The 24,372-nt window shown below is 38.7% G+C and overlaps 1 protein-coding gene across 1 annotated transcript; it reads left to right on the plus strand.

Moving 5' to 3' along the window:
• Window positions 1-829: 829 nt before the first annotated feature.
• Window positions 830-23,645, plus strand: ZPLD1 (zona pellucida like domain containing 1; the record flags this gene model as incomplete). Its single annotated transcript, XM_082014467.1, has 10 exons — window positions 830-1,405; window positions 7,550-7,770; window positions 10,983-11,164; window positions 11,790-11,862; window positions 15,071-15,168; window positions 15,818-15,898; window positions 16,739-16,910; window positions 18,319-18,427; window positions 21,490-21,519; window positions 23,470-23,645. The coding sequence occupies exons 1-10, from the start codon at window positions 1,300-1,302 to the stop codon at window positions 23,643-23,645; spliced, it is 1,248 nt and encodes a 415-aa protein (XP_081870593.1). The 5' UTR covers window positions 830-1,299.
• Window positions 23,646-24,372: the final 727 nt, after the last annotated feature.

Genomic DNA, 24,372 nt, shown 5'->3' on the forward strand with positions numbered 1-24,372 from the left:
TCAGTGTTTTCTTGTAGTTGGTTTGTTTGCTGACAAAGAGCACTTAGGAGTGTCCTCTGTGGGTCTGTCTTTCAACATAAGGCTTTAAATCCCAGGTTTGTGTACTCTGTGAGCCTGGTTTGAAAACTAGTGGAAGCCTTTCTATGAATTTGAGCAGACTTTAGCTCAGACTGCTGTGTAGCCATGAAAAATCCAGTTTAAGAGTGAGGGTTTGTCTCAAACGTTTTCCTCGCGTGCTGGTGCCAGCTGTTCTCAGCAATGTGTTACAGCCACTTGCCATGCCAGATATGGCTGCATTTAAGTGTGCTGCATCTATGGAGTTTACAGGTGTTGTCTGAAGTCCACTTGCAGAAATGTGATGATCAGTCTTCGAGAAAGCAAACTTCCTAGATCTTAGAATTGCTCAGTTCCTGTCTAGGCAAACAGAGAGCACTGCTGCATCTGGGTTCCACATCAGCAGAGATATTTTCTCGGATTACAAAATCTTACAAATAATAAAAAAAAAAACCAAAAAAACCCCAACAAACCAGTAACAGTTGGATTCACGGACAAAAATCACAATATTCTGGGATATTTTTGAGGAAAGCACAAAACGGATATTTTTTTGGTTGGGCTAAATACCACAGGTATTACACCTTGGAGTTTTCCTCCCAAGAGGAATAATTACTCAAGACACTAGAAGTTCATGTGTTCTGGTCTCCTAGTCTGGTTGCCAGATACAATTCATGTAGGTGCAACTGTCTGTACACTTATGTCTGAGTACATAAGCTCAATGCAAATGCATTCATGCTTCAAAGAACAGATTTTTGGCGAATAGATATGAACTGATGTTTATTCTAGGACCTTGAGCCTGAGAATTGCTCAGGAAGCCATTTGTCTGCATGGTTTTCAAGGACTTGGCTAAAATAAAACTATTGTTCTAAGATGCCTTTCTCGAAGAATTTTTATACTGAAATGTCTAAAAAGCTGTTGGAGTTTAAATATTTAAGCTTTATTTAAATATTAAATCTATTGATATCTTTTAGAGATTTTTTTCTTTTGTATCATCCTTGAGTACTTTTTTTTTGCCATAAGTTATGATTAAAAGCTGTAGAAGCTAATAGAAATTACACATTACTCAGAAGTAGAGAAATGGGCCCTGCTGCCCGTGGCCTCTTTCCTATAAGCTTGTGAGCTTTATTTCTAATTCCTTTGCTGGAGACCATCACCTCCCGAGTGGTTTAAATGTCTGCAGTAAGCGTCTTTAATGCAATGAACAGATGTGTGTAATAACCACCTGATGTTTTGCTAGGTTTTGCAATGGAACAGGTATGGTTACTGCTCCTGCTGACGATTAAAGTGCTTTCAGTGACTGCTCAGTTCAATGGATACAACTGTGATGCTAACCTCCATAGCAGGTTTCCTGGTAAGTGTTTAATAGACTTTTTTCTAATGGCTTCTTTATTGTTGTGGTTCAAAGCAGTGCTTATTTTTAAATACAGAGCTTTAAATCTGTCTGAAGCCTAGGGCTAGGACTCCATGTTAAATGTTAACTATCTCGGTGACAATGAAACTTCTCTAATGTTGCACTTTCTTCTTAATTGCACAATGGGTCAAATTCAGCATCGTAGTAATGAATACAACTCCCCTCACATCAGTGGTGTTTGACCTGCTTTTTCCAGAGCTCTATCCTGTCCAAGAAATTCACCAGAGGTCATGTTGTTGTAAATGTTCTCTCTAGATTTAAGTGTCTGAAACTTCCAACCGGGTTTTCTTTCATGTTTTATCCGGGCAAGAGAATATAATTATGTCCTTTTAGTGAAATAAAGAAATAGATATTTTTGAGAAAAATGAAGTTGATGGCAAAATTTAGTGCTTCACATCAACATTAAGTGCTTGGTTAGGGGCAGGTGAAGCAATAAGATGTATGTGTATATGATGTACACTCATGCCTTTCAGAGAATGGGAATTAAGTCATTTTGGGGACATCAGATGTCTGGAGCTGTTAATACAATGAGAAATAGAAATGAAATTTTGGTCTTAGTGACATGTGTATCGGAGTTTACTCACCTAAAGAATGCTTTTAGTCTCTGTTACATTGCTTATCCTTCCTGCCTCAGTTTCTTGGACAGAATAAGAAGAATAAAAAAGGCTGTGAATACTGGCTCGGTCACATCTTGTGTTTCTGAGGTAGCAATTGAATTGAACAGCATAGTGATGAACTCTCAGTATAGCATTACACTGTAATACCTTTCAGTGTAGTTGCTTTCTGAATAATAATAGTTTTGATTTTTTCAGGAAGGATCAGCTCTTTTATTAAACTTAAGTTAGCAGAAAGCCTACAGCCTGTTTATTGTTTTCTGTGTCACCACCACACTGCTAGGTGCTTTGTTGACACAAAGACCAACAATGGGTTTGATCCTTTTTCACTTAATTGTGAATAGGAAGAGCAGAGAAATAAGACATGCAAAGAATATCAAATATGTAGTCTCCATCCCTGACAAAATCACTGTTTAACTGAGTATTTCACACACTACTATGTTTCCCTTCTTAAGTAAAAGTTTTACAGGCTTGCCTCAAAAGTGTGAGTGAATTGTGCCCATCTGCCTCAGATCTACCTTTCGTAGTTTTTCATGTAAATGTTTCTCTGTTTCAGGTTGCTTGAGAGGATTGCAACAGCTAGAGGGAAGTTTAGATTCCTCTTTTTGTGCTTTTTAAATTCTTCTCTGGTCATTTTTTCACCAGACCTGTGCCAAGGTTTTATATTTGCAACATGATACCCTTGAATTGAATCCAGCTCTTACTGTGGGTATTGAGGGGCCTCTTGCAGTTCTGCCTCAGAAAAAAGGGTTATATCAGATTCCATGTCTGCCAAATCTCAGGGACTTGGGAGAAAATCTGTTTAGGTTACAAGTAAACAGTTTTTTGGGGTTGTTTTTTTTTAAGTAAATGCTAATCACCCTGTACTGCCCGTAGGAGCTGAGAGTAGAGTCCTGTTCTTTCTTGTTTGTGATCTTGGGCAGTAAAGATTCAAAGGTTGGAATTTAAATAACAGTCTTGGTGCTGATTTTGAGAGCTAGGAAAGAAAAATAATTCTGCTTGTTAGTCATGCATTTGAAATGGAGGTAAAAAACAGAAAACCCTTTTGTCCCCAGATTTGACAGGTACTGTTTTCAGTATGCAGAAGGCACTGCTATGTAATGAGATGGGGCTAGTGGAGCTGAGTGAGGCTGCTGGAGCTCTGTTTTCTGAGTTTAAGAACCCCAGAAGACTGGTGGTAAGAGCCTCAGCAGGGAGAAGGGGATCACTCTCACTAAGCTTGCTTCCCTAGCACTTGGCTCAGGCTGTGGCTTTGAGGGTGCTGGCCTTACTATCTTCAGAGTTCAAGTGTAAGGGGAGTGGTGTGAGAGAGGTCCAAAAAAGAGAACGTTTCAAAACAAGTATTGAGTGCTCCTTCAGTAAGTTTGTACATAACACCAAATTGGGTGGGAACATTGATCTATGCGAGGGTAGGAAGGCCCTGTAGAGGGATCTGGACAAGCTGGATCGATGGGCCGAGGTCAACTGTATGAGGTTTAATAAGGCCAAGTGCCGGATCCTGCACTTGGGTCACAACAACCCCATGCAACGCTTGGGGAAGAATGGCTGGAGAGCTGCCTGGTGGAAAAGAACCTGCAGGTGTTAGTTGACAGCCAGCTGAACATGAGCCAGCAGTGTGCCCAGGTGGCCAAGAAGGCCAACAGCGTCCTGGCCTGTATCAGAAATAGTGTGGCCAGCAGGAGTAGGGAAGTGATTGTGCCCCTGTACTCGGCACTGGTGAGGCCGCACCTTGAATCCGGTGTTCAGTTTTGGGCCCCTCACTACAAGAAGGATGTTGAGGTGCTGGAGAGTGTCCAGAGAAGGTCAACAAAGCTGCTGAGGGTTCTGGAGCACAAGTCTTATGAGGAGCGGCTGAGGGAACTGGGGTGGTTTAGTCTGGAGAAGAGGAGGCTGAGGGGAGACCTTATCGCTGTCTACAACTACCTGAAAGGGGGTTGTGGTGAGGTGGGTGTTGGTCTCTTCTCCCAAGTAACTGACGATAGAACAAGAGGAATGTTGCACCAGGGGAGGTTGAGATTGGATATTAGGAAAAATATCTTTATTGAGAGAGCGGTCAGACATTGGAACAGGCTGCCCAGAGAGGTGGTGGGGTCACATCACTGGAGGCATTCAAAAAATGTGTAGACATGGCACTTCAGGACACCATTTAGTGGGCATGGTGGTGTTGGGTTGACAGTTGGACTTGATCTTAAAGGTCTTTTCCAACATTAATGATTCTATGATTATAAGTATCTTTCCAGGCTAAGATACTGCTCAAAGAGCCTGGTTATGGATAGACTTTCTTCCTGTTCCTTATTTGTTCCACACAAGAAATTATTCTTGTCAGATGAAATTCCAAACATGGGGCGTGAATGGGCTTTCTTACTGAGGTTTGTGGTGTGTGGATACCAGAGAAGCCATTGGGTTTTGAAGTTGCCTGCTCTTTTTCTTTAAATGTTTTGAAGAACAGAAGTTTTCTTCAGCAAAAACAAGAAATTAAACCTTCCTAAAGGAACCTGTTGAGCTCATCCATTTTTGATTTGTTTGTGCTTTTATCCTTCACTGCTTAGGTGACTTCTTGCATAGGGATGGTGCTGCATAGGTAGGATGATAAATAATCAGGCAGGACTTTTGTTTCTGCAGTTTGCAAGTTTGTTTTAGAGTGTCAGCAATAGTCAGCAGGGATGAAGAAAAAAAACCCCATATTTGGTAGCTTGAAAAAAATGTGACTTTTTGTACCAAAAGCTAGATGTGTTCTAGAAAGTAGTAATAAAGTTAGATCCTGCCATCCTTCAGAGTTATCTGGAGAAAAAAAGCTTTAGTTCTGCATTGCAATAAAACATAGGTTTTAGAAGACTTTTGGGGTATGGAGCTATAGCAGTCTGTCTCTCTTCAGGTGGGAAATGCACAGTTTTGATTCCGGGGGCCTCTTGCTCTAAGTACATACTGAGAATTTAGCAGAAGCTCAGAAAATATTGCAGCTTTTTCACATACACTATGCATTTTAATTCATTGTTAAAGCAGCGATTTGATCAAAGAAGGAGGCTCATGCAGGGAAGCTGGTTTTGAACTGTAAGTGTCTTTGCACACCTCTTCTGGTGGAATGACTTTTGTCAAGTGTCCTGTGGCAAACTCTTCTCCTCTGCAGGCTTTTCGCTGCCTGCTCTGGGGTGAGTCTTGGCAAGATGCGGAAGGTACCAGAGCAGAAGTGGGCCGTGGAGTTGTCAGCATTCGGCTCATGTTGCCATGAGTTTGTCCTTGATTCAAGATGGTCTCTGCTACTGTAGTATCTATGTACCTCATGAGCTTTACTCTGTTTTGCATGTGACATGCCTGTGAGTACTGTTGCCTATAGGTAGCTTGTGTGATTCGAGTCAGAAGGAAGCTAAGTGGTTTGCCTGTATGGAAACTCTGTGACAAAGAGGTCATTATATTTAAGGCCTCTTCAGCTGGGTGACCTAACCTCCAAACTATCGCTTCTCTCTTACTCAGAAAACCAGAAGCTTTTACTGCATGAATGCAAACATTTTTTGTTTAAACTTATATAGGAATAATATTTACCTTTCTAAAGTCACAAGAAACGAGCTAGATGTTTAGCATCTAAAGGGGCATTAGATCTGTTTGCACCTGGTTTCAGATTAATTTCTGAACAAATAATGTTGTTCTAATTCCAGAATGGACTAATTTGGTAACAATTGCTTGTAAAGTAGTGGGCTGAAAAGGTTCAGTCTGGAAAGGTTTGGCTTTTTTATCCTCCTGTGTAGCACAAAGGTTGTTTTTGTATTGTATGGTCTCATTTCCCTTAGTGTCAAATGAGAATTTTGCAGGCGGTAATGGTACCTTAACAGGTAAAGTAATAACCTGCTTTTTAAAAGGCTTGAAGTGAGTTATAAAATTAACTGAGCTACTTTATATTGCATCCTGCAATTTGTTACAATCTGACTGTTTGTGCATTGGTCCAAGTAAGTGTAAAGGCTCACTTTGCCATTTGCCTTTTTGTACTGTTCCCTCTACCTTAGTATACCCATTAAAGAGATCATAACAGTCCTCATGTAGTAAAGGCCAAGGCATGCTTCTTCTTGATTTTTGTAAGTTATATGAGTGGAATTATGTATATGTACAAACCAGGAGAATTTAACGCCAAATCACTTCAATTCCTGTCTTGCCTCCAGTACCTTTCTGCCCAAATTTACACACAGTGAGTAACACTTATCACCATGTTATGTCACCGCGTTAGCTCAGGACCTAGTTTAGCCTGTTATTTCCTGCACTTGATTGTTTTGGCTTTAAAGCCACCATTAAAGCTGTCTAAATTAAACTGCTTGTGCTCCTGTACCATGGGGGAAGAGCTAGTTCATTGTAATGGAGATTTCATTTCCTCTCTGTTGTGACAATGCAATGAAACAATTCATTTCAGCAGACTTAATGGTATAGTATTGACTGAAGTTGTTCTGCAATTTTTAATAGCACTTAATCTTCAAGCAGGTGTAATAAATGAGTTGTTATATAAAGGAGTAATGTCTGTGTTTAACACAATGCAGTATGTCTTTTTATGAAGTGCTAGGGGAAAAAACCAAAATAGCCCCCCCATCACCTACAGGCAGAGAAGAGCTTATAGAAAAGCTATGTTATAGCTCTAAAGCAAAACAAACTGTTGCTTGTGCCTATATCCTAACATGATGGTTTTTCCATTCAAGTACATAAAAATCTTCAGAACGTTCAAATGAAAGGTCAAATTCATCCCAGAAGGTTTTTTTTGCTGTTGTTCAAAAATTGATCAGTTGTAACAATTGCTGTTTTCTAGGTCTTTTGTATTGTCATAATGTACAGAATGAAAGATTGCAAGATGCTTTGTAGTATTGATCATTGTCTTTCAAGAGCCAACTGATTTTTCATTAAAGCTAAAGTTGATGGTTCTTAAAACCCCAACTTTAAAGATATCATAACAAATTGCTCTGATACGCTGTTGATTGTACTTCAAAGTCTGCACAGCCTGAGACTGTGGTCTCATACAAAGTAGACTCCAGACAACCTCAGCCAAACGCACTTGACTTCCATGCCAGAGTGGGCTGGAAGGCAGAACTCAGCCTCCTGAGTTTCTCAAAATCTCTGGAAATTTCTGTTCTGAAAGGGGACTGTTCAATCAGCCTCCAAAAACTTAAACACTTGCTGTTTCCCCTCCGTGGCAGTGCTTTGGTTTATGAATGTGCTACTAAATGCACATGGGGAATTTTAGAATAATGGTTTTGTTGCGTGGTAGACTACGTTACTATATGAATTCTTGTTTTTTTCTTTAGTGAAGTTGTAGAGTCAAATCTGTTCTTCAGAATAATGCAATTTTGACCTTTATATTCCAATTTCTTGCTGTGACTGTGGTCTAAAAATTGATTTGATCAGAAGTTACAATGCTCGACTAACTGCTACAATAATTATATGGTGATTAGTCGAAATACATCTTCTTACAATGTCTTTTCCTATATTTTTCTTGCAGCTGAACGAGATATTAATGTCTTCTGTGGAGTACAGACAATTACTATGAAGATAAATTTTTGCACAGTTCTTTTTTCCGGTTATTCTGAGACAGATCTGGCACTGAATGGGAAACATGGGGATGCCCACTGCAGGGGTTTCATCAATAACAACACCTTTCCAGCAGTGGTCATTTTCATCATCAATCTGAGTACTTTAGAATCCTGTGGAAACACTTTAGTGGTAAGACAAAGTCAAAGTGAAATCGTAGCATTGCTGTTTATGCATAGGATCAAGTGAATGGCCTTGACAGCATTCTATCTTTTACAGATAAAGTTTACTTTGTCCTGCCCAGTTAGCAATATATTGTATACATCAAAGAAAACCAGAGAAAGTCAGTAACTTATAATCTTGATTACTAATGAGAAAATGTGGTGGGACACACATTTGTCCTCTGACTAGAAAGTATATATCTAATTTTAATTTTTTTCAGTGGAAAAATGAGATTTTTTCCAAGCTGTTTTAAAAAGTCTTGCTGAATATGTCTTAGATTTTGCTGAAACTTTTCAAATACCCACTTGGAAAATGAAAGTAAAATATTTTTAAGAGTGGATTAGATAGAGGAGAGTTATAGTCTGGGTACCTACTTCTGTGCTCTCATATGAGAGACTTGCTGACTGATCTTATATGTTCTGTGATAAGGCAGTGACTTCAGGCTGAATGTCACAGGGAAGAGAGTCTGGCCAGAGGGCCCAAACCACAATAAACATCTCTGTTAGCTATGCCATGACGTGTTGCACATTCTGGGAAGATCTCGGCTCAATATGGAACTGCCTGGCAACAAACTGAATTTGTCAAGCAAATTTTGAATGTTTGACACACAAAGAAAAAAAAGAAAAAAGGCTAATCTGTGCATTCAATTCATGACAAAAAAGTCAAGATGTGGGACTGCAGTTCAGATTTATATGTTCAGCTCTCATCTCTTAGTGCATGACCACTCTGTGCTATGATGTTTTGCCATTTTGCCTGGTGGTGTGACTTCAGTGTCACAATATACATTCTGTGTTGCTGTTTCATGCATGGATAATGCACATCTTTGTACATCTAATGAATAAATCCAATCCTTAGCTGTGGGTGAATTTTTGGTACCAGAATCTGATCCAGGACCTGACTTTGAAGTCTGTTTTGTGCCAATATAATTTAATTTTATTTCAGTGAAGCTATCTCACTCTGAATGGGGAGAAAACGGGAAGTCAGATCTCAAACCTTCTAAACGAAGGGAAAGGAGAGTTGTACAGTTTGTGTGTATATCGCACTGTACAAGCAGTGATGACTTGTATCAAAGTATCTATGAATAACTTACAGAAACCAGTGTAAAAAGGTATTGTTTTTAAGGCTTATATTCTATTTGGAATTCATACTTGCACTTGACAGATACCTGTCAGTTTTTATAACAAGCCCCCTGTTTTGTTGCTAATAATTTTGTGAAACTGGGCTGCAATGTTCGATATGCTCTGTGACCTATTTGCCTCAGGCTGAGTTTTCTTTCAAAATTTCAACAAAAAAACAGTTCCGCAAGTTCAAGATTCTCTTTTCCCATTTTCCCTGAAAAGCTGTAGCACCTCCATGACTTGCAGTAGAAGAATTTGCCAGGAAGCAACTTTGTTCTGTTCCCATGGAGTCAGTCGCATTGTAAACTCCCTGAACTTTCTATTTTAATATAATTGTAAGAGCTTGATGTTTAAAAGGAAAAAAAAAACCCAAACCAAACAAAAACCCCAAACCAAAAACCAGTCTGGTAAGTCCAAATAACTAGAGCTCCCTGTGAAGCCCCCCCCCCCCAAAAGCTGCACAGGATACAAAGACAAAGCAACAGCTGCTAAAAATATAACCAAAAATTCCCCTCATCCTCTTTCAGTTTATGCACACTGTGCCACAAAGAGAATAAAGGAGCAGGGAGCACTTCTTACCGTGTTCCCCACACTGGAGTAGTACAATCCCATGCATTTCTTGGCTGTGTTTCACAGCAAAGACCTTCAAACTCATTTTCAATAAAAGTAAAAGAAAGGCAACAGATCAGGCAGAACTCAGGGTAAAACCCAGATCTGTCTGTAATATGGCAGATGCAACTTTTCTCTTTTTTTTTATTTTTTTTGGAGGTGGGGTGGTGAGGAAGCTAAACTGAGCTGTAGTGGGCTATGCTACTGTAGTGCTTTAGCCTATGTTTTTAGGCAAGAAATAGGTATGAGGAAATTTGATTGTCATAATTTTCCTGACATTTAGCAAATGATTAGGTATGCTATTGGCAAAGTGCATGGCTGCATCTGTCTTCTTGTAAAGCCATGTCTTCATCTGTGGTCTTTTCTGTAGCCAAACAAATCAAAATACTTGCTGTGTATCCTGTGCTACTTAGTGCAAAATGTTACAGCTCATGCGCACCTCAGGATGATTCTTCCGTAATGAAATGTCTTTTTAAGAAACCATGTATTCTAAAGCTATTGAAAGCATCTGTTTTGCTAAGGCAGTTATTAAAAAAAAAAAAAAAAGCTACAGAAGTAGTCCAGTGCTGTGTTAATTTGCCTTGTTGTGCATGTGCTTACTGAGACAGTAATTTGTGGCACTTACCTGCTGTTTTCAAACCTCCCTTTTATTCAGATCAGTAGCTACAGGTGAAGTAGGGCTGGGCTGCTACCAGGAGGAAAGGGTTTCCTTCAGCTTTCTGGAGAGCTGCATGTTATTGCTGGCTCTGGCACAGTCTGAGCCTGAACAACACAGCACATGTCCAGGGACTAAATTAAGGTTGCATTGGCATCAAGGTTGTGTTACTTTTCAGCTCTTGCATTTCTGACTATTTTTCTTTGCACATAGTTTATAATTTAGACTTAAAGATTTATAATGTAGACAAAAACACAGGCTCAAAGTTCAGCTGTTTGGCTTTTATCTGCTTATGAAATACACTGGTTTTGATGTGTCAAAAACCAAGCTCAAGAGTGACAGTATTTTTTCTATGAATGAAATTGCTTGTGTGTTGACTTTATTGCATGTGGAAGCTCATTTTAAACTAATTTTTTTTTTAACTGTAACAGAAAAGTTCCTTCAGCTTTTCCCAGTAAGTCATGTGAATTCACTGGGAATGGTCAGAAAAAATTACCTACCAAAAAAATGCTTCCAGGATTCATTAGGTCTTTTTCAAATGTTGCTCAAGTCTGTGTTTTAAGAACATATCTTATATATATTCCTGAGATATTTAAGAATATCACTTGTGAACTGTATATGCATGATTTCGGGGAGGTGAAAAACGGAACTCGGGGAATGTTGTTAAACTAAATCAATTTTTGAAGGATTTCCTGAAGATATCTCTGAGTAAATTACGGGCTAAAGCATCAGTGTCCTTAGGTATCTTTTGTTCCAAAGTTAATTTTCTGATAATAGTTGTTTTCTGTCTCCCTCAATAGGTATCCTCAGCTCGAGGTATCAATGCTTATGGAAATACCTCAGTGGTACAGATAGGTAATATTTCAGGCTATATTGATACACCAGACCCGCCAACGATTATCAGCTATTTGCCTGGCCTTCTGTACAAATTTAGCTGTAGCTATCCACTGGAGTACTTGGTTAACAATACCCAGCTTGCGTCGTAAGTGTGCTTTTCACTTCTATGTGTTTCATTCCCATGTTTATGTAAGCCCATATGTATGTGTATATATGCATGCCACAGCAGTATTGTCAATATAGCAATTTTTAGCTGTGCAAGAGTAAAGGGAAAGGAAAAAGCACTGAAAGAAGTGATGCAAAGGAAAAGAAAATCCTGTAGCATCATTGTATGAGATAATATTGTTTATGAAAAGAGGCTTAGATAATGTAAAACTCCCTTAAAATTCCAATGTTCTGATGACAAAATGGTAGCAGCGAAAAAATGGAAATTCTTCATGAAATGGTTTGTAAGCATGTGCATAGAGTGCAAGAGAAAATATTTCAATGAGTAAACCTTGTAGATCATGAAAAGTGGGTTACTTTTTGTCACTTTGCCTCTCTGCTAATTATTTTTCTGATTCATGTTTTCAACAGTATCCATTATTTTCTGCATAGTTAAGGTTCTGTCAGTGTTTCCACTATAAATTCCTATTTCTGAAGTTTATAACCCAAATGCATAAATTAACTCCTTGTTACTCGAGTTTTTTAATGATAAAAAATTCTGAAGTATGTAGACACAAAAATAAGATATCCTTCATGATATTCATTTGTTTCTGGTTCTGTTCTAGGTCATCAGCTGCTATTTCTGTAAGAGAGAATAATGGTACATTTATCAGCACTTTGAATTTGTTGCTTTACAATGTGAGTATAAAACACAGTAGTACGACCTAGACTAAATCCTTCTCCCCACTATGTGTGTGCAAACTGGATTAGCAGAGCAAAGTATAGACTCCTCTTCATTATTTGCTATTCCCTTCCCACTCTTCCCAGGAAGAATCAGGCCTTTCATCCAAGCATCTGTCATCTCTGAGTTCCCTTGTCCTTTTCATTTGCATGTACCTGTTGTCTTGTATTTATATAGCTGGTCTTCGAGGACACACACAGTCTTGTTGTCCTGTATTTATACAGTTCCTCAATTTAGACCTCCGGCTTTCAGGTTCTAGTGCCATGTGAATAATCAATTGTAGTAATAATAATCATACTCCAGAGTGCATACTTGTGTTTGCATTTATTATGTATATGTGTGTTTGTGCATATTTCTATAGATATGTCTTGTGTGTATATGTCTATAGGTGTATTGTACCGATAAAGAGAGTACTCTGTAGAATTCCATAAAAATATTCTAGACTCGTTCCCTTAGAAATAAACTGTAGCACTTTTCCGGGGGTATTTTTATGTTCAAGACTCATCAGAGTGTTTTTAATAATACGTAATTGTTGCAAGGGATGTGGTATTCCAAATCTATAGCCCACTGTACTTATTGCCTTGTCATGTGGACTTTCAAGACCAAGGGTTAATTTTAACAGCTTTCAACTTGCACTTCTTCCATATGTTTTAGATAATTTAACTTGAATATGCATTATTGTATAAGCTTTTACTATGTAAATACGGATGGTGACAGTAAAATGTGAAAAGTGCACAGACCTCTACTTAACAACATTAATCCCCCAAATTATATTTTTGTGTTGATTAAAATTTTTATTCATACATTTTAAACACCTGATTTAAATATCAATTTTTCAATCTATCAAGCAACATTTTTGTAAATTATGAATCCGATTTTTTTTTTGCATTATTATTCATACCATCATGATGCTGAGTTATAATTCATGCAACTGATTTAAAAGTCAATGCTTTATGCTTTGAACATAATGAGCTATAAATATTATAACAGGACGTTTTCCAAAGGCATGCTTAAAAGAAATCATGTTTGTTTGACAGAGCAGCGCTCCAAATAACAACCTATAATCTGTTAAAATTAAGATTGTACTTCTCTCATTTTTAAATAAACCTGTGACCAAAAAGATGGGGCAGGGTGAGGGTATCCAAAGTTCTCAGTCAGCACAAGCATTTGACCACCACATGTTTGCTGCTTTTCAGGCCCCAGTTCTGCACACAGTCAGGTACAAATGCTATTGATGTTTGTACTGAGCACATTTTTTGCTCAAATGCCACATGCCAAGCTGGGCTTTCATCTTCCCTACCCCAGTGAGTTTACACATCTATCATGAACAGTGGTGTCTTATCCTTCTGATTTCAGTGGTATTACTCTAGTGAGTAGCACTAGCATGAATAATACTGCTAAGGCTGGCAGATTCAAGTGATGGGTATGCTCTTCTGGTTCACATCCTCGGGCTGGGCGTATACTCTGACAGCTTGTGGATTGCCTGCAGTCTGCCTGGCTGGGAGTGCCTCTTGGGGCACCCGTGGTCTCGCAAGCTCTGATCCTGTGGGCTCACTTGGTCCCTGTTAGAGAATCCTGGGTGTGGGAGGGGCCTCGAGGCTCCTGTCCACCCTTGGTACTGGTGAGGGCTTGTGTACAGATGTGGCTTTTGACTGTGAGCACCCATACTTTCAAACTTTAGCTGTAGTGTCATTTCCTAACATTGACTCTTCATCTTCTCAGCTCACTTCCATCTTCCCTCACAAGGTGATGTTTACAGTCACTTTGTGGTGTTAGCATGTGTTAATGTTAGGAAAGACAAGAAGAGCCATTATGATAGACTCAAAGAATTTAATAGCAAAATGTTTAATGGGCTTTCACAGAGCCTAAGCGGCTATGTGCTTTTTGGCCTTCCTGTAAAGGTCTCTCTAAATGAATAAAAACTACTCTTTAAGGAAAAAAAAAAAAAAACCAAAAAACTAATGTAATAATGAGGCACTTGCTGTAGACTTTTTAATCAGTTCACAAAATGTGGCAGAGCTACGTGTTAGAGAAATGTATAACTAATTTTAAAGAAGGCAAACTTACTGAATGGATCTTCAAGGCCTTGCTCTGCGTATGTTGCAGAGCTGGTCTGCATGTGCATGTGTCCCTCCCAAGGCCTTCGATGCTGCAGAGATTGAATATTGGACATGCTGTGAATTTTGGCATTGTTCCCTCTGAAAAAATACTCGATTTATGTGCTTAATCCTTCTTGTTGCTGTCAGCTGCTGCTCTTGGTCTTGCCTGCCACACTGAGCCTGGCCAAATTCTGTTTAACAAAATTTTTCTTATGTATTGAGTGTTTTGACCTCTCACAAGAGGTCTCAACATGCAGAGTCTCTGTGCTTTCTGGATTAGCAATCTGTTTGACAGAGGTGATGTTACCAGTAAGTGCATTTTGGTATGTTGAAGTAACTTCTATCACTTGGATCTGTTTCATGGTCATGTTGCTAAAGTGATGTTAATGGTTCAGCCTTTGAACAAGAAACCAGTAAACCAGCTATATCTATGTAGTAGCACATGGGGAATTCCCAACTTTTATGTTATATAAGGATTTCTTGAAACAGCATTTTTTAAATGCTAGACTTTAAATGAAAATGTTTGTTACTTGAAGCCTTCAACGAGCTAATTTCCATAGAAAATACATGGATAGTAGAATGTGTCTATTCTTCCAGACTACAGCTTAAGATACATAAAACCTGGTGGCATTGCTATCTCCACTAGATCAAATAACCTTAACAACTTTTCCTGGGAAAGGGTGCACTGTGACAACCCAGTTAAGCTCCTCCTTCAGAAAACCACAGGAGCTGCTAAATTTGCTTGCAGGCACTGGGAGACATACTGAGTGTCAATGAATGATACCTTTTCTTTAATCACTGATCCAACCACTTAATAAAATCATGAATAGATTCCCCAAAATAGTTGCATAAGATAAGGCTAGTCAAGTGTTATTGATCTTTACTGACAAACTTGTAGGCAGGTGCTCCAGCACTGTTTTTTGCTTCTTCCCTTACAGATAACAAAGTAAATGACTTTTTCCCTACATAGAAAGGTCAGAAAAATTAGATGGGAGTTCAGTGTGTGCATGCAGATGAGTTGTTACAGTGGGTTTTCTGGTACACTGAGGCAATGTTTGTTTTTCAGGATTCAACCTACAGCCAGCAGCTCCTTATTCCAAGTACAGGTTTACCTTTGAAAACCAAAATATATGCAGCTGTAAGAGCAACCAACCTTGATGGCAGGTACCATAAAGGATGTTATTTCTTGTCTTGCTCTTGGTGTTGCAAATTTTTCTGATTCAGAAGCAGCTGTCTTTCCTCATAGCCTTTTGGATGTTAAAATAATGGTTGGTGTTTGATAATCACTGCTCTCAGTTTGATAATCACTACCCTCTCAGGAGGGTATCAGATCCTTGATGGTGAATGCATATCTTGCTGCTGTCCTCATCATGAAAGTTTTCCTGAATTATACTTTAAATCCTATATTGCTGTTATTTAAGAAAGGGCTTCTGCAAGATCAAGTGAGAAACTCCAGGGCTTTTAAAAGTGGGATGGTTTTGATTTGTAGTTGTATGTGACTATGACTTCTGAGAGGAGGTATACAATGTGTGTTCGTATGGTGGTTGAATTGCATGAAACCAAATGATCTGTTTTATAAAATTCTGCTATGGTGTGCTGTTTAGTTTTCTAAGTTGTGGGAAGAAACAGGTGATATACGGGCAATGCAGGATAAATTGTAGCTGAGTTACTGTGTTTAACAGGTCATGTACAAGTTAACAGCCTGCGTTATCAGTTTGTACACTTGCCTGTGCTGTCTTTTAATCTTATCTTCCTCTCCAACCCTACTCTTACGTTGCCATTTCCCTCATCTATCACTTTGCTCCCTGTGCAGGTGGAATGTTTTGATGGACTACTGTTACACCACACCATCTGGTAATCCTAGTGATGATCTTCGATACGATCTTTTTTTCAGGTAGGTCCTGTGCAAACACAGCATTTTGTGGGTCCTTCCTTTAAAAAACAGTTGTAAATCTCTCCAGTAGTGGTGTTCTAAACTGCCTGGAAATTCTAAGCAAAATTAGCAAGGAGGACTGAGGGCTGGGCTTACAGATAACATGTTAGGACTTACCTTGTTTGTTAACGTAAACATAGAAGCAAGTGCAAAGTCGTGAGGATTATGAAGGCAAAGAAGCATATATCTAAAATGGCTCTACTAGAGATACCGTAAACACTCAAACTGAATGGCTAAACTGGCCTTTGTTTTACCAAAGGTATCCTTGTAGTAAATGACAGCGATATAAAATATCATAGACTCCAGTTCAGGAAAGCAGTTAAGCAAATGATTAAAGATAAATAGATGCTCCTGTTGCTACTCCCAGTAATAACATTTATTTGAATTGGAACTCTGAAAAACATCTTGGCAGTATCTCAGGTTAAATTTTATCAGTGATGGTTTCTGGAGTGATACGGTCTTCATCTGGAGTTACCTGTCTATACCAGTTAGCATGCCTGATTACTTTTTGCTTCAGGTCTCAAGTTTCTTTGGGCACTGGAATTAAATGATACCTTGGTTATAGCTGTGATGTTGCAAAACAAAACATAATGTTTTTGTAGGAAAGCATTTCAGCACAGGACCATGCAGCCTTACAGGCAGATTGTGGCTGCCCATGTTGGACATGAGGGCACGGTGTTCTTTTCCAAGGAGCTAAAGCACTGAACTTGCTGCTTAAGTTATCTTATTCTCAGCTAAGAGATTCAAAATGCTAATCATACAGCTGCTCATCCTAGTTTTAATCTTCTCTACAAAAACTAGCTGTGACAAGGACCCGCAGACAACTATAATTGAAAATGGCAAGAGCCAAATGGGCCGGTTTTCCTTTGAGGTCTTTCGCTTTGTGAAGCACAAGAACCAGAAGATGTCTACGGTCTTCCTTCACTGTGTGACAAAGCTGTGCAGAGCGGATGACTGTCCCTTTCTTGTGCCAGTAAGTTTCAGCAGATAGAAGTTGCTGTTAATTATCTGGATATAAAATAGGCACACTGGAGTTATTCTGCATCCAAATGCTATGGAAGTTTGGATGGCACAGGCATGAAGGTCACTTGCAGAGTCTGAAGTAAGAATGTGTTTTTTGTCTGAAGGAATGTAAAACAGCTGATGAAGAATAGGGCAATGAATATTGTTGTCCAGAGATCAAATAATACTAGACCTGCAAAACACAGGTGGTTGAACATGTGAGAAATGACCTCTTTGCCTTCTGTTCCTTAATTCATTTTTAAAAGCAACAACTCTGAGACAGCTTCAGAGCTGTTATTTGTAGTATAGCATCTAAGAAACAAGGTATCCACAATCACAGTGGATGAATATAAATATCTTAGAATAGCATTGGTGGAAAACTTAAAGCTATAGTAAAGTGCAGTTACACTGACAAAGAAAATAAGAGTTTCTAATAGTGGAAAAAACCCACAACTTACTATGGCCCCTATAGTTTACTACCATCTCCCTTATAGTTTGGAAACTGGTGTTTTGAAGTTCATGAAGTCTTGTCAATTCAGAAATTATTTCACTGTAGGAGCATCAGGAACAACAAAAATATATTTTGGAAATTGAAACATTTAAATAAACATATAAACACAGAATATTCTGTGGTGATGTCTTCAGAATGCAGTTATCATTTCCTGTTGAATGACTTTCCATTTAGAAATTTAAATTCCTATCAGTTCAGTACACTTCTGACCTTTTGTACATTATTTTATACTTTTATGTTACACTTTAAAAGAATTCATTGTTTCTGTTGAGAATTTATGTTCAGAGGTTTTAAAATTCTTTCACAAGAAGTTTTGAAACTAAAGAAATGCTCTTGGTTGAAGCATACTTGAGTACCCAAGATTAAGGTAGATGATAAATTAGAGATGTTAAAGGTGGATTCCAGATGACAGAGTGCTGGGGATTGTTTCAATGAGGGTCATTGCTATTTAGAACTCCATGGAAAATGTGTGAACTTCAACTTGAGAAGCTTGCTAGAATAGGGATTGTAGCATGTTGTCTATCCCTAGTCAAGCAAAACACATTTGTTGTGGAAAACTGTCTGTAAACAAAGCTTTGGGAAATTAACTACTAAAAATTTAATATACTATAAGATGGATCTTTTACACAACAGCAATGTAGTTCTTTAAACGAAGTGAGGCAAAATACAACAGGAAGCCAGGCATTTATAAGATACACTTCTAGGGAATATTGCAGCTGTTTTTATTGCAAAGTAATTTAATGCATACTAAGAAATAAAATCAAAGTTGCAGCATGGCTTATAAAAGAGTTTACGTTAAAGCAGGAAGCACAAAGGGAAATAATTTCATTCCACTCTGAAACTGTGATTGTTTTGATTAACTGCTCAGATTTGCAGTAACAGAGAAAGAAGAGATGCTGGTGGGAGGACAACTTGGAGCCCTCAGAGTACCTCTGGCAATGCTGTAATCTCTGCTGGCCCCATCATTACAAGGAGTGGTAGGAATAAGCAAACTTTTTCTATCGACTGCTGTAATTTCAGAAACCTGGGCAAATGTTTTGCAGTGACTTAGAGAAAGAGTGGATTCTCCATGAGTTTGCTGGGTATTTTTTTTTTTCCCCCTACTGTTGGAGTCTTTGGTAGAAATTTTGAGCTAATATTTCTTTTTGGCTCTTATGCTTCCTCCCTACCCCAGTAAAATCACTGTGGGATACTGTTATGCATATAAGGCCATTATAAAAACCCACACTCAGTCGGCTGGCTTCTTTTTTTTGCCAGCTTTCACTGAAGATAATGGAATTTAGGGTACTGTGTTCAGTGTTGAAATTTAATTTGGATGGCTAATGAATATTCACTGTCACTTTCTATTAACCATTTTTCCAGCTTCACCTGTGGGTTTTTATCTAAGTGTTGCATAAAATTAATACATGTTATGCTTCTCCTTCAGCTATAAGAAAGAAATAGGACAGACACACTGTAATTTCTAAACATAGTGGGCCAAAATCTACTCTTTTAAAACCAGGGTGAAATTCCATTATTTCTATTTTTATTGCCAAAGTTTTTAAAATTTTTTTTTTAAAAGGCAGCTCTAAATGCAATCTGCAGTTTCTGAAAAGATTGTGACTGCTGTTGACAAAATAATAAAAAGAAAATATTTGAAAAATGTTAAAGAAATTCCATTTACAGATATTTAAGCAGTTGCAGTTAAGCAACTGATTTCAGCAGTCTCAGATTTAGAAAGCTGAGAGCAGGACTGAATCCGGTCTAGGAAAAATAACTGAAACACTTGAGAATAAAATCTTTCGTTATGTGCAGAGTGGTGGTGCCCACATACATAAAGAGAACAACTGACCCTCCAGAATATGGAACCATCTAACAAGAGACCATTTATAGAACTAATACTCTGTGTTATAAGCAACATTTCTGCAATGAAAATTAGTATTTTTGTTCTGCATTATACATAGTCCCAATTGAGTTGCAGCTATCTGATTAGTCAAGAAAAAGTGAAAAGAACTAACTTTAAAGTCACATGCATGTGTACTTATGGGAAGTGAATGACAGATTTGCTCAGACAAACCTGTATACTAGAGAAACGCTGCCTTAGGCAAGGAATGGAAACTTAGATAAAGCTTGTTCTATGAGCAAGCCCCATTAAGTAGTACAATTTAAGATTCAAATGCTGTGAATGCTATTTTCACAATTAAAAAAACCCCAAACTCATCAATTACCTTTAAATACTGTGTAACTGCAAGCAAGCAAAGATCTGTCCACGGGTGTTTAATGACCCTAAAGAAAGGATAAATGATTTTACAATTTCTTGACAGCTGTTGAGGCTTGGTTTTTTGATTTGTTTTGGGGTTTTTTTGGTTTTTGTTTTAAACAAAAACATGAATAAGGCTGGAAAAGGAAAACAATTTTTTAGGTGTCTTCTACTTCAGATATGTGGCTAAAGCTTTTTAGATTAGACATATTTCTTCCTCTCCATAGTATGCTTTTGGAGCATCCCATTCCTGCTGACAGAAGGGTGGTTTGATGGGAAGTACATCCCACTCCTGCTGACAGAAGGGTGGTTTGATGGGAAGTACTCTGAAAAAAATGGGATTCAGTTCTGAACGCTGCCATGAATTTCATTAGTGGCATTAGGCAAATCACTTAATCTGACTTGCATTTCACTTTTCCTTCTGGGGCAGAAAGAGGGAATTAGAATTTCCTCCCACTGTCCCTTCCCGTTGTGAAAATAAGTGCATTAAAAATGTGAGGTTCACAAATACTATAGTCAAGGAAAGAAAGGGGGGAAGATAATGACAGAACTCAAATAGAACTATCTGGTTTTGGATGAGGAGTTCTGGGGTGCGATGCTGGCTTTCTCTGGTGCATGGAGGTGCTTATACTATTTTCAAGGCCAAGTCTGGTCCAGCTTTAGTACAGATACATTTGTACAGAGCCCATCAAACCTGCTGCACCTGACTCACCATAATACGTACCCCAGTATCAGGTCTGCAGTTGCACGGTTGTGCAGCCCCTCATTTAGGTTGGTGCTGCATCTGTCCCGGGGCTGGTCCTGTGCACACTGGTGTCTGCAGAGGCACCTTGAGTTAGCCAGGTCTCCCCATTACTCTGGTCACCAGTTGTTCTGGTAACAGAGCTGTTTATGCAGTTGCCTTGATAGGAACTGAATAGCGCTACTGCAAATGAGTAATGGTCCTTCTCCTGTGTATTTCTGAACTCTTATTTCTAACATTTTGTTCTTTTCAGAGAAGCTTTATTCTTGTTTGTTAATCTAAAATAAGTCATTACAGGAGACATACACAGAAGAAAATGTTTTAGTCTCTGTGTATAGAAACAAACTTGTGAAGGTGAAATTGTGTAGCTTTTGATGGATGTTTCACTTAAACTTAGAAGACAGCTACTCAAAACAAATGTATACGTGAGCTGTGCTTACAAGTTGCACAAAAAAGCAAAAACAGTGACAAGAAAATGTAGTTGTGAGATGGACAATGGTAAGTAAGTAAAAACTGAAGACAAAATAGAAATGTTTCCCTGAATATAATGCCACTGTGTAACTGTCAAGAGAAAAGTGAGCATGGAGGAAAGGGCTTTTTTGCAATCATTTATGGTCACCGATGTATTTTTCCTTGAAAAACTCAGGTTAGTTTTTTTTCCTATGCAGATCTTGTAATATGATTAACAGTGAAGGGACTTGTCTATAATACTGTGCTTATGGTTATATTTTTATTGAGGGACAGAATAGAACTGGCCACACTTTCAATTAAGAGGTTCCTGCATTAAGGTGTGTTGGTTGTGTTTGGGTTTTTTTTGCCACAGAATACTAAGTAACACCATATTGGTGTGCTCACATTAAAAATGGAACCATGTCATATAATTAATGTTGTTGTCCTTATTCTACCAGAGAGGCTAAAAGCTACTAGCCAATGTTGCAAGTATAGCTGATGTGTTTTGAAAATAAAGTTAGGACTATTGGCTTTTGTGCTGCAAGGAGGGAAGGAGGTAGACAGAGGTATTTGTAAAATATAATTCATCCTGCTTTTGTTTTATACAGATGAGACGCCAACCAACAATTCACAGCTTGGTAAGTTCTTCATAATTCCAAGAAAAATAAAGGGTTTGAGTGAAACACAACTGAGGAGATGACCCATTTTGATTAAGCTCTATGCACTGAGCTGGAATGTATTTTCTTCTTGACTTTTTTTGTTTTCATTTAAATGAGTCAACACTGACACGCTGTAAAGAAACCAATCAGTGAATCTGGAATGCTCCGTTTAATTTGCGTACCCAGCCCCACCAACATAGCAACTTCCAATTCCTATGATGGAATTGAAATGAAAATCTGCTGCTATGACATATGAGGGTGAGGGAACATTGCAACTGTCAAATGCAAAATCGGACTTAAGCAGTAAAATTTGCTCATGCCATGCAGGAATAGAGCAGCAAAATAGTTATTATGGTGCAGTCTAGCTCAGTTCACAGCTCAAAGTCAGAAGAGCACTGCTTCAGCTCCTGTTCTCCTGGCATTTAACTACACAAAGAGCCTATGGACAAGCTTGGATAGAATTTGTGATCTGCTAAGGCAATGAAGGAAATAGGCTGCAGGGGAGATCAGTTCTCTAAGTTTTAGGGTGCTTCTCCTTTGGGCGCTTGGAGGACTTGTTTCAGACTGTTACTGTTTTCTGCTGGTAACAAGGAATAGCTGATGACTAAAAGGATGGTCAAGGTAACTGGACGGTCCATTGGGCCGTTCCACTTGGTCATAACAGGTCTGAGTGGCACAAGCAACCTATCCTGTCCTCTGAACTGTAATACTATTTGTTCCCTTCTTTCTTCAACTTAGACCCCATAAAAGCAGCTGCCTTTCTTTCCTGGTATGGAAATAAAGTTCTCCCTGTGTTGAATTGCTCCCTGGTGTGTTTATGGATATCGTTAAAATAATAATAAAAAGCAAATTCTTCATTTGCTGCACACAGCTTGCTGTGTTAATGGCTGGTACCTTTCCTTCCCATCCAACAAAAGCAGCAACCCTCTTTCCATCCCAGAGCAACAGCCTTTCTTGGTGCCTGTTGCTGTCCCAAGTGGAGAGTGTAGAGGTAGAGCGAGGTGGGATTACTATTTTTAGTGGAGTGAAGACAAGTAAGGTCAGAAGGCAGCACAGTGTTGAGAAGGTGGGGGCAAGCTGATCAACAGAGCTGACATTTTCAGCTTTGGTGGGGAGGGAGGGATTAATGATGTTAAGGGCAGGTGGCTGCTTCTGGGAGGAGCTGCCTGGTTTTCCACGTAGAAGCTATGTTGTTATTTCACCTCACTCTCCAGTACTGGTAATGGTAAACATAGCTCTTAAGCAAACACAGATTTATGCTTTAGGTAGAACCTACTACTCAAATGTTTGGGGGTTTTTCTGTTTTTTTTTCTCTCTCCTGCTGGAAAAGGTGGTACAAGCTGTATGTGTGTGTTCTACTATCCAGGAATTGGCCCATGAACGGCCTGTTGAGCTACACTAAATAGCAAATACGTATGCCACCTGAGAATTGATAAACGTGTTAGAAGTGTTCTGTGAAGGTGTACAGACAAGCTTAGAGTAGCTCAGATATCAGGTGCCACATGTGACTGCTAAAGTTTTATATACCCTTTGAATTGAGATGTGGATGATGATATCAGGGAAGAAATCCTTCCATTAACTTGTTTAGGCCACAAATCCTTATACCTCTGCCTTGATAGTTCTTGGACAGTGATAGTCTTGCCTTAAATAGTATAGGTTAAGGTTGGTCACTGGCATATGAGGGATTAGAAGTATCCTTACTGTCTTTATCCCCCAGCATGATGGGTATTGAAAGAACTAATAACTATTTTCAAAGTAGACTTAGATAAACTTTATTCAGGTAGACAGGTGCTCATTCTGAAGTACAGTTTTAGCCCCTTCGTTGTAATTATTCTGTATATAGGGTATTGCAATGGAAGGACAGAAGTGTTTGGTACTGCTCAGAGATTCTAATCAGATCTTACCTGTGCATTTTTGTTCTCCTTGCAGCTCATACAAATGGACCTCCTTTCCAGCTGAACTCAGTCACCAGCGCACTGATTTCGGGCATTGTCATCCTAGGAATCACAAGCATTTTGTTTTTTGTATGTTCCTTAACTCTTCTGCACAGAAAGTGGCCCAACAGTTCAGTCTTGAGTGGCATCCGAAACCCAGTTTTCAACTGAAAGTGATGATTTACTTGCACTTTTTCTTTGGGGTTGCCTTTCTTGTCCATGAAATATGATTCCCGCAAAAAATAATACTAAGGCAATACTCCAGCTGTATCCAGCTTCTATTCCAGCTATTCTATATTTGTAGATGTGCTAGATGTTGTTGTGTAGGTAAACAGCAGTGATATTGGTAACAATCATAGAAAATTATGAGAATCTCAATTGTGTTTGTGATCAGACTGTATGACATTATGCCCATGGGTGTGCTGACAATAGAGCTTGTGACTCCAGCTTCCCAGTAAGATCTCAAAGCTGAAGATGCTGAAGGTGAGAACCTTTCCAAGTATGCCATTCTTATACAAAACCTGACACGTTCAGAAACATTCGTAAGGTCATAAACACCTACTAAGATAAGGATCACTTGTATTTTGTTGTGGTATTTTTCACAAATATGAAAAAAACGCCTCTGTCTCAGGAGGAACCTGTTTTCATATATCTTGGCTAAAAATAACCCCAAAGAGACTTAGAATAAGTGACTTTTGCTTATTATTCATTTGGAAATGTTTTCTTAGATATAACTTACATTGAATTGTGGTGATATCATGTGAAGGACATAATTTGGCTAGGTATCTTTGAATCAAATGGTTTTAGGGCAAACTGCCGTTGGTCCCAGGGAACAATGCTGCAGTTCTTGAGGTGGAAAAAACTTTTCCTGACACAATCATTGAGTGAGAATCGGTGA

The sequence above is a fragment of the Phaethon aethereus genome, assembly GCF_964289735.1.
Source record: "Phaethon aethereus genome assembly, chromosome: 1".
NCBI lineage: Eukaryota > Metazoa > Chordata > Aves > Phaethontiformes > Phaethontidae > Phaethon > Phaethon aethereus.